Source organism: Scleropages formosus, chromosome 23, assembly GCF_900964775.1.
Source record: "Scleropages formosus chromosome 23, fSclFor1.1, whole genome shotgun sequence".
Taxonomy (NCBI): domain Eukaryota; kingdom Metazoa; phylum Chordata; class Actinopteri; order Osteoglossiformes; family Osteoglossidae; genus Scleropages; species Scleropages formosus.
This window is the reverse complement of record NC_041828.1, coordinates 4742350-4753418: the sequence shown is the minus strand read 5'-3', so window position 1 is coordinate 4753418 and position 11069 is coordinate 4742350. Positions and strand designations below refer to the sequence as shown.

Genomic DNA, 11069 nt, shown 5'->3' with positions numbered 1-11069 from the left:
GTGTGCACTGATTCCTCCCTCTCCAGCTTGCAGTTCTACAAGACGGGCAAGTTACTGTGGATCAACACAGCTTATTATACAGGAAGACTGACAACTGAAGGCTGACGACACATCCAAAAATCCCCATGAAAGAGATAAAGAATACAACGTGTACCCTGCCCAGAATAGGGTCACCGGGACTTACCCCCTGGAGCCAGACCTGGGGGTAGTGTTCCTGGGCGAATGGCTGGTGGCCGGGAAGCCCACGTAACCCGGCCGGACTCAGCCCAAAAAGGCAACTTGGGGGGCCATGTGGGGCCACCACCCACAAGGTGGTTGTATCCAACATGGGAGTTGGATGCAATGCCTTTCAAACAGCAGGAGGGGGCGTCATGGACCCTTGCAGCAGACACTGGCTCTTGGCACATGGAATGTCACCTCACTGAGGGGGAAGGAGCTGGAACTGGTGTTGGAGGCTGAAAAATAGTTTGGCCTCCACTCACAGTGTGTGGGGGGTATGGGGATACTCACAAGCCCCCAGCTGGCTACCATACAGTTGGAGTTTGTTCTGGCAGATGAGAGGATCGCCTCAATGACACTTAGGGTTGCAGAGAGAAAAACTTTGACTGTTATTTCTGTTTATGCACCAAACAGCCGTTCAGAGTATTCATTGACTGGTCAGCAAATCTGTACACTGTTACATTGCAGGTATGACCAGACAGAAAGCAGTTTTCAGAACCAAAATAATGTAAATTACTGACACTAGGAGCTACTGCATCAGCCCTGACCACTGGTACAGAAACATTGTAGTGGTTCTCATTGAGCACCAGGGGGAACCATAATCCAGGTCTTAAATATGCTATTTTAAAAGTCCTCGTTCTGTCATGCAATATCTCAAATTGAGTTATATTTGTGACCCCATCCCTTTGCTGTGCTCTCTAAACTTTCCTGTAATATAGAAATAGATTTTTTTCTTCATATAAAATCTTTGTTCTCGAACCCAGTTGATACTCCATGTGGATGGATCTGTTTTTCGCAGTCTCTCAGAAATAATAACAGAGCGGTTCGGTCTTTGTTTCGGAATGAAATTGCCACCTTACTTTATGTCACTGCTTATTGGAACACCTTTGTTGACAAGGTCCCATGGGAGAAAGTTTGGCTGTTGACTCACAAATATTTCTTAACTAACAAGGTTAGGGAAATCTCTTTCAGGATTATACACAAATTCTATCCCGTCAAGCATTTTCTTAGAAGATTCAAGGATGGGATTGATGTAAATTGTTCTTTCTGTAGCCTTCGCCCAGAGACGGTGCCTCACCTCTTTTGGCACTGCCGTTATACCAAACAGCTATGGAGAGATGTCTCAAAATTTATTATTGATAAATTGTGTAAGGATTTTGCTTCGTATTATGAATGTGTACTGTTTGGGTTCTTCCGTTTTGATAAGCACACAGAGAAACAGGCTTATATCATTAATTTATTAGTCATTTTGGCTAAATATCACATACACAGGTCGAAATTTGCTAATAAAAAGCCTATATTTTCTGTTTTTCTTAAAGAAGTTAAGCAGAACATTGACACTATCAAGGAGTGTGATAATGAGAAGGCTATTAAGACTGTTTCTTATTGTGATATTTTTAAGGTCTTGATGTAATGTTTGGTTATTGGAGTGTTTTATAATTTACGTTTTTTTTCTTTTTTTTTTAAATTCCCCCTGGCAAGGTTGATTGTTCTGATTAATGTTCTGAGTATCAGAACATTATGAGGGGGCTGAGATTCGGTCTCCTGTATTGCTGTCCATGCACTCCACGTCCTTCCCGTCCTCACCTCGATGACAGCTCCAGCAACCCTTGGATCAACCAGGTCTCTGTACTGTACCAGTTTTACTCACCCATGTTACTTTAAACTCCTTCTCAAGGCTCCTGAATAGTAACTTTAACTTGTTTCTCTACCTGTACAAGGTAGTGCTACCTAAGCTTCAACGCAGACCAAGCCACCTATGAAGACAGCAGCTTATCCTTCTCTCAAGTCGCTTGATGGATGACAAAGAGACTTTGTGAAACAGAAGGAGCCAGGGAATTTTTGGCAGGATGCCATGCAGATATACCTGTGCTTTAAACCTACCTGGAGGTTCTGACTTGCTCAGCTTCCATCCACAGTGCAAAGACATACATTCCAGTACGAAGTGCTGCAAACGGTCATGTTCCTGGTCAGTAATGTTCATGCTCAAGGGCACCAACAGCTTGTTCTGCTATTGTAGAAAACCCACCTGTCCCAATAAAGGAATCACAAGCATATAATAAATTATATACAGACTAGCTTCTATATATGGCTTGACTAACCCTTCTGTTATAGACATTTCAGTTGCAATTTTTTGCAGATATCTACACTTCCCAATTTGTTTGTTAATTTATTTTAAAATATATTTCTTCAGGATGGCAGAGCACCAAGTAATGCTGCTTCACAGCACCTGGCTGTTTAGGTGGAAATTTGAATCCAGGTCAATCTGTGTGGAGGTTGCATGTTTCTCCCTTTGTCTGGATGGGTTTCAGCTTCACTGGTAACTCTGAATTGCCCATGGTTTGTGACTGTGTATATCTGCCCTGTGATGGTCTGGCGTCCTGTCTAGGATGTACCCTTCTTAGCTTTGCACCTGTACATCTAAGATCTGGAGCACTGCGACCTTGTCTAGGACAAGGAGAAAGTGTGTGAGTGATTTTTTCTAGTGGGTCTGAAACAATCCAGAGGTCATGAAGAATGTGACTCAAGGCAACAAGTCCAAGCTCTAGAGTCCAGAATTACAACACTGAGCTCATATCCCTAGACTGGATGTGTGTCCTGACTTATTAAGAGAAAGCACTGTACAGCGGAATGTGCTGCTGCAACTTCTTTGGACTTGGAAAAAAAAACTTTTTTCACATCTGAGTGTAAAAAACTATGAGGATTGAGAAAGAAAGAAAAGGAAAAAGAAAAAACAAACCACAGCAACCACTTCCCAGTTTGTGTTTTTCTTCATCATTGCAGGAAGTTTAACTTTGCAGTCGACATCTAAAGGATTTAAATTCTGAGAACACACAGGCAAAGACACCTCAACTGAGGACCAACTCTTCTTTGGTTCGGACTAAGGAAAGGGTACGGTAAGGACCATTGATTCCTTTAATTCAGAGGTTTTAACCAGTACTTCTCTAACAGCACAAGTCAAGTTCATTGAAAAATTCAGCCTTCGATGTGTTTTTACATTAACATTTATTTATTGCCGCTGGGAAAAAGTTAAATTTCTACTGCTTCACTAGAAGAATATAGCAGTATAGACAGTATGATGTAGTACAGACTAACTAAAGCAGTAAATGACACCAATTTTGTGTTAACATTTATTGGCATGAGAGGGGTGCGGCGGGTTCAGCCGGGGCCTGCTCTGTGGTGGTTCTGGGGTTCGAGTCCTGCTTGGAGTGCCTTGTGGCGGACTGGTGTCCCGTCTGGGGTGTGTCCCCTCCCTTTCTAGCCTTGCGCCATGTGTTGTCGGGTTAGGCTCCGGTTTGCCACGATCCCGCTCGGGACGAGTGGTTGTAGACATTGTGTGTGTGATTTACTAGAATCAGGTTCATGTTAATACCTTAATCCATTCCTGTACTTCCATGGAGTCCTTGCTGATAATTTTTTCTTGCCTTTAACACTTGTGTTCTTACAGTGGGTAGCGTGCAAGAATGCATGTCCTGCAGATTCTCTGTCTACCGGTCATCGTTGCCTTGTGCCACACTTCTCCGGACACCACCCTGAATGACCAGTGGGAACTGTGGAAAAGTCAACATGAAAAAATGTATACAGAGCAGGTGAGAAGTGGACAATATGACATAGAGCAGGTGGGAAAGAACTAACTCTACAGCCAGAGAGGGGCTTGAACCTGGGTCCTTCAAGTCCTTTGATACCACAGGCAGTGGGTCCAACTACTAGACTACCTGCTGACCTTTTGCTCATCCTACACTTTGTAACCTTGAGTAGGCATTTGCTGTCTGTGTTCACAGCAACTTACAGGGATGGGTTAATGCTAGTGAATAATAGCAGCATCTGTTTGAAGTTACACCCAACAGGCAAGTACATTTGTAATCAGCTCACACTCATGAGAAACAGCTTATGAAAATTTAAATTTGAATCCTAGCGTTAGGGAGGTCAATCAACGGAAAAGATGAGCACTTTGCCGCAATGCATGGAAGAGCTCCCCCTGCACACTTCAGGTGGCTCACAGTTGTGTGATCACTTACACTTACAAGCATCTCCTAGAAATCTCATGACTTCTATCATACTGTTACACTTAATGTTACATAATGTTTTCATTGTGTTTTCACATCTAGACATGAATACGTGTATATATTACTTGTTTCTGGGTTTTTGTTACGTACTCAGAGAGAAGAAGCCCACAGGAGGCTGGTCTGGGAGAATAACCTGAGGCTCATAGAGAAACACAACCGGGAAGTTTCACTTGGCCTGCACTCCTTCACCATGGGGCTCAACCATTTCGCTGACAAGGTAACTTCCTCAAACCACGATCATTAAAAGACCAGGACTGACCACTGGTGACACCACCCATGTAAATTAATGCGAAGTAAACACTAAAGTTGTTCTTGTCTGATAAGTGATACAGCTTCAAAATCCAATGACAGATATGAAATATCACAGATTAGTTAAATTCTTAAACTGCATGTTAAATGTGGTTATAAGTGTAAACAAGGCAGGGAAGAGTGTTTATTTACTAACTCCCACAAAGAGCAGAAATGGTCCTAATCTAATAAGGTCTGATAGGACCCAGCATACTGTACATGGCACAAAGGAGCTTCTGAGGAAACTGATATATGTGTGTTTGTGCAGACAGAAGAGGAGCTGGACAGCATGTTGAACTGCCTGAAGGAAGAGCCAGATGCCCTCCAGTTTGCAAATTACACATTCAAACCATCACAAGACACCACCCTCCCCGATTCCGTGGACTGGAGAACCAAAGGCCTGGTCAGCCCAGTAAGAGATCAGGTAAACAAACAACCTGACAGGAGCATTGTGGGATGTTGGAGGACAGACATGTACAAACCTCAAAACTAGGAGACAGTGAGATTAGGGAATAAATCTGACTTGTATGAAAGGGCTGCTATTTTGGCCTGGAGACTGATAGTCATATGACAGAAGGCTGATCTGTGAGCTGCCAGATGAACAAATCTACTTATACACTCCTATCCTGTGTTTACAAGAAGCACCCAATTCAGGCATTAGAAAACTGTACCTGTGAACTTCCTTAGTTCATAGCAGGCACAACAGGTACGATCTTCCTCTTTTTGTTCTGCACCCTGACTGGGCTGTTTGCAGGGCTCTTGCGGCTCCTGCTGGGCTTTTGCTACAGTGGGGACCCTGGAGGGGCAGATGGCGCGAAAAAATTGCAGGATGATACCACTGAGTCCACAGAACCTGATGGACTGCAGCGTCCGCTATGGTAACCATGGTTGCAAGGGCGGCCATATGCGCAACGCTTTAAACTACGTCATTAGGAACAAGGGCATCGACTCGGATCAATTTTACCCCTACAAGGCAAAGGTGAGCTCACCCAGGACCTTCTAAGAGACACTCAAATTGGTAGCACTGTTAGCAAAGTGAACATTTTCAAGCATGTCCGTAAACTTTTTTCCAGATACCAAGTCATGGTGTGTTTGTGCTGTGATCTCATGTCCTAGACTTCAGTAATGTGAGTGAAGCCATGTGTTGCTCTGTATTAGTGTCAGACTGTGTGCTGTATTCACACTACTTACCTGCAGGAAGGGAAATGTCGCTACTCAGTTCAGGGGAAAGCTGGACACTGCAGTACATATCGGGTCCTTCCATGGGGTGATGAGAAGGCTCTGCAGTACACTGTTGCCACCGTGGGCCCTGTAGCTGTGAGCATTGATGCCACCCACTCTTTCGTACGCTATGGAAAAGGTAAGAGAGCAAAATCAGCCCAGATATATCAAACACAGATAAAGTGGGTTGTGCTCATCTCTCAACATCAACATTTAGGAAAGGAAGCTGACTGATAGTTTTGAAAACAAGTTCATGTTTGAAGAGGGGTTCAAAACTGGCTCAGCTGTTGTGGACTTTGCATGTTCTCCCCATGTTTGTGTGCGTTTCTTCTGGGTCCTCTGGTTTCCTCACACACTCCAAACATGTATTTAAGCTGAATTTGAGACACTGAATTGTCCAAAGTATGTGAATGTGTGTTATATTAGTTTCCTATATAAATAGGTGAATCATTACAGGTAGTTCAGTACATTATATCTAGTACTGCAAGTCACCTTGGACAAATGAGTGAACTAAATTCTAGTTACTCACAGGATACTACTGCTCTTGTGCCTTGGCAGGAATATATCATGACCCAAGATGCACTCAGACCCCCAACCATGCAGTGCTGGTAGTGGGGTACGGCACGCACCGCGGACAGGACTACTGGCTCGTGAAGAACAGGTGGGACTGATTTGGTTTTACTCACACTGAGAAACGTAAACATGAACCTTCAGTCTAAAACTTTTCACAACTGTCCGAGCAAAATTTTAAGTCGCCATAGAGATCTAGCTATATGGTATGTATTTTGATGTTAAATCTTTAGCAATATACAATGGTTCTTGAGTATGACAAGTAAAAATTTCAAATTATGAAATACACACACACACACACACATTTTCGGAACCGCTAGTCCCATACGGGGTCGCGGGGAACCGGAGCCTACCCGGTAACACAGGGCGTAAGGCCAGAGGGGGAGGGGACATACCCAGGACGGGACGCCAGTCCGTCACAAGGCACCCCAAGCGGGACTTGAACCCCAGACCCACTGGAGAGCAGGACCCAGTCCGATCCGGTCCAACCCACTGCGCCCCCAGTTATGAAATACTTAATGATTATTATCTCTACCTATTTTGTTCCACTGCAGTAGGACGCACAAGAATTACAGTATATAAACGGTTAGGTATGAAGTCACATATTCACAGTAAATTATGAAACTTCAAAAACTGCAGCACTCAGTCACACAAGGAAAAAGCTTTAGATTAAATATAAAAATGTAGGTCTCTCTGTGTTTTGTTTTCCAGCTGGGGAACAGACTGGGGGGAGAACGGATATGTTCGGATGGCCAGAAATAAAAAGAACCTGTGTGGAATTGCCAACCAGGCTATATATCCCGTAGTGTGATATTACTGGCTGATCAGACACTTTCTAATATGTGCCCAAGACTGTTTCAAAATACAATCTTAATGTAAACCTGTCAAATATGGCTGGTGAAGTCTCACAATTAAAACAATGAATTCATTTTCAAAAAATATTACATGAGCAGCAATAAAAGCAAAAAAAAAGTACAAACAGTCTTTTTTATTAGTTTGCATTGTCGTGTATTTTATTCGATCTCTTTGCTTCTGCTGAGGCACATCTCAATGAAGTTCAAATCCAGCTCAGAATGTGCAATACATGTTTTCTCCCAATGTTCATGTTCAGACTTCTCCTAAAGTCCACGATCATTTTTACAGCCTTCAGAGCATTAAACCCCAGGTTGTTATGGCAGCAGCAGCTGACCACATACTGTTCCTCCTCTCTGTAAGGACCATTGTGTTGGCGTTATGAAACCAGTCGAAGCAGTGTCACCTGCAAACTTAAGGAGATTCACAGATGCCCCCATTAAGCAGCAGTTGGTGTAAAGCAATATGCAACCGAAATATTATGAATACAATAAATTGCACTGAATCACGATAATGCAGTTATAGTTAGACCTGCACAAGCACATTCTTTCACATACATCCACTCCTGAGATCCTGCTGTTAACTTTTTCACTCTAGGGAATAAACAGAACTCCCAGAGTGAACATGCAATAATTCTGAGTCTAAATAGAGCTTATAAAGAACATTACATGCAATAAATGAAAGCTCAAATCCTGTTCACTACCAAAATAATGAAGAGTCATCAAAGAGAGTACAGCTGAATACAAAATTGCAATATGCATAGTGTAACTGCTCTCCATCATTATACCAATTGTGTTTATTATTTGGGGGTGTGGTGGCGCAGTGGCGCAGTGGGTTGGACTGCAGTCCTGCTCTCCGTTGGGTCTGGGGTTCGAGTCCCACTTGGGGTACTTTGCGACGGACTGGCGTCCCGTCCTGGGTGTGTCCCCTCCCCTTCTGGCCTTATGCCCTGTGTTACCGGGTAGGCTCTGGTTCCCTGTGACCCCGTATGGGACAAGCGGTTCTGAAAATGTTTGTGTTTGTTATTCACAGTCTTGAACTGACATTTGCTGTCAGGATTGTATATAAAGATATATTTATGTTTATATGCCTACTTATAGGGGGGCGCAGTGGGTTGGACCACAGTCCTGCTGTCCGGTGGGTCTGGGGTTCAAGTCCCGCTTGGGGTGCCTTGCGACGGACTGGCGTCCCGTCCTGGGTGTGTTCCCTCCTCCTCTGGCCTTATGCCCCTGTGTTCCTGGGTAGGCTCCGGTTCCCCGTGACCCCGTATGGGACAAGCGGTTCTGAAAGTGTGTGTGTGTGTGTGTGTGCCTACTTATATTTATTTGTTCAACTGATGCCTCTGTCCATAGTGATGTACAGTTACAGAGTGACACTGGTAAATAGGGTCTGCTTTGTTTTGAGCAGCACACTTTTACTCTGTGTTTATGTGCAAAAAAGTTTCTCTTGCATAGTGAACTCACAATAACAAGGTGATGTACTGTGCTAGATCCACCGCAGCAAAGTCCTCACAGTCATTCACACATTTGTACAGCAGAGAAATGTAACACGAATCCATATACAGTACACATGTCATGGTTGCGCGTAGCAAGGACGGACTCAAGTGCAGAGTTCTCGTACACCGATGTTTAATGAAGCCGAATCAGAATCCAAAAAACAAAGTCGAGGGACAGGCGAGGGTCAGGCGATCAGCAAACGTAGTACAAAGGGCTAGGCAAAGAACGTGGTCAGGAATACACAGGCAAAAGGTCAATGTCGGAGTAGGTTTGCTGAAGCACGGCTCGAAGGGAAACAAGGAGGCAAAACAAGGTTCCGCATCTGGGCTTCCTCGGCTTCCCTCTTTATTGCCGTTCCCATTAGGGAACGGCAGGTATCGCCAATGTGCTGGCTGCGGGGGACGTGACAGTACCCCCCCTCCATAGGCGGCCCCAGACCCCCGGTGGGACTGGACCGTCCTCCAGACGCGGGCGCTCTTGTTGTGCCATGTTTTCACGGCCTGAACAGGACACGGAGAGGTCCCTCTAGGGAACAGGACAGGTTGGTAGCCTAACACACACTGGAAGGGCGACATACCTGTGGATGTATGAGGCGCAGAGTTGTGGGCATACTCTGCCCAGGCCAGGTAGCGAGCCCATTGGTGCGGTCTTTGGGAACAGTAGGCTTGGAGAAACCTTGAAACATCCCGCTGTAAGCGTTCTGCTTGGCCGTTGGCCTGCGGGTGGTATCCCGATGTAAGGCTGACCGTTACTCCGAGCCGGCCCCAAAAGGCCTTCCATACCCGAGAGGTGAACTGGGGCCCTCGATCTGAAACAATGTCTTCGGGGAGTCCGTAGAGTTTAAATACTTGCTCGAATAGGATCTCCGATACCTCGAGAGCTGTAGGCAGCTTCGGAAGGGGTACCAGTCTACAGGCCTTGGAGAAACGATCTATGACAGAGAGGATCACAGTCTTACCCTCTGAGACCGGTAGGTCCACTAGGAAGTCCAGCGCCACATGGGTCCAGGGTCGGGTCGGCGTAGGCAAGGGTTGTAGGAGACCAGCTGCCTTTTCGGGTACGGTCCTGGTCTGAGCGCAGGTGGTGCAGGCCTGGACGAAGTCCCTGACGTCATCGGACAGTGAAGGCCACGAGAACCGTCCTTGTACCAGGGAGAGGGTACGTCGGATCCCGGGATGCCCTGTCTCCGGAGCCTCATGGGCCCATTTCATCACTGCTGTGCGGAAGGAAATGGGTACATACACATGGTCTGCTGGTCTCCCGGGCGGTTCTGGCTCGCTGTCCTGGGCTTCTTGGATGTCCTGGAGGAGTTGCCAGTGGACCAGACCCACCACACATCCCTGGGGTAGGATCTCCTCTGGGTTGGTGGGCATCGGTTCTGGGTCACGAATCCGCGATAAAGCATCGGCTTTCCCATTCTTGGTACCTGGTCAATAGGAAACAGTAAAATGAAAACGGGTGAAGAACAGGGCCCATTGGGCCTGACGGGAGTTCAACCTTTTTGCAGTCTCAAGGTACTCAAGGTTTCGGTGGTCCGTGAGTACCACAAAGGGATGGACAGCACCCTTCAGCTAGTGGCGCCACTCCTCAAGCGCGAGCTTGATAGCAAGGAGTTCCCGGTTCCCAATGTCATAATTACGTTCGGCAGGGGTAATCTTCCTGGAGAAGAAGGCACAGGGGTACAACTTCGGAGGGTCCCCCTGCCTCTGGGACAGGACTGCACCTACCCCTACCGAGGAGGCGTCGACCTCCACCACAAACGGCAAGGAAGGGTCCGGCTGTTTCAGCACTGGGGCGGAGGTGAACCGTTTCTTTAAATCCTGGAAAGCCTTCTCCGCCTCTGCCCCCCAAGGGAGTCTTCAGTCCTTGCTAGCCGTTAATGCGGTAAGGGGTGCGGCTACTGTGCTAAAATTACGTATGAATCGACGATAGAAATTGGCAAACCCAAGGAAGCGCTGGAGCGCCCTTACCGTGGTGGGTCGAGGCCAGGAGGTTACTGAACCCACCTTCTTGGGGTCCATGGAGACTCCCTCTTGGCTCAGGATGTAGCCCAGGAAGGAGATTTGGCGTTGGTGGAATTCGCACTTCTCTGCCTTGACATACAGTCGATGTTGTAGGAGCCGCCTGAGGACCGCCCGGACCTGCTGGATATGCTGCTCTCGGGTCCTTGAGTAGATCAGTATATCGTCAAGGTAGGCAATGAAGCAGTGATGAAGGAAATCGTCCAACACATGGTTCAGAAAGGCTTGGAAAACCAAGGGGGCGTTAGCTAGGCCAAAAGGCATGACCCTGTACTCACAGTGACCTAGTGTAGTGGAGAAGGCCGTCTTCCATTCATCTCCCTCACGGATCCGGA

General features: G+C 46.3%; 1 protein-coding gene across 1 annotated transcript; it reads left to right on the top strand.

Moving 5' to 3' along the window:
* The first annotated feature begins 3683 nt into the window (after nt 1-3683).
* LOC108930364 (cathepsin S-like) lies at nt 3684-7225 on the top strand. The gene is made up of 7 exons (XM_029248485.1): nt 3684-3809; nt 4381-4503; nt 4843-4998; nt 5329-5553; nt 5772-5934; nt 6354-6456; nt 7077-7225. The coding sequence occupies exons 1-7, from the start codon at nt 3684-3686 to the stop codon at nt 7174-7176; spliced, it is 996 nt and encodes a 331-aa protein (XP_029104318.1). The 3' UTR covers nt 7177-7225.
* Nucleotides 7226-11069: the final 3844 nt, after the last annotated feature.

Coding starts and splice junctions, on each gene's coding strand:
- LOC108930364 (XM_029248485.1), top strand. CDS start 3,684: ATGCATGTCCTGCAGATTCTCTGTCTACCGGTCATCGTTGCCTTGTGC. Junction 4,504..4,842: donor TCAACCATTTCGCTGACAAG/GTAACTTCCTCA, acceptor GTGTTTGTGCAG/ACAGAAGAGGAGCTGGACAG. Junction 5,935..6,353: donor TTTCGTACGCTATGGAAAAG/GTAAGAGAGCAA, acceptor GTGCCTTGGCAG/GAATATATCATGACCCAAGA.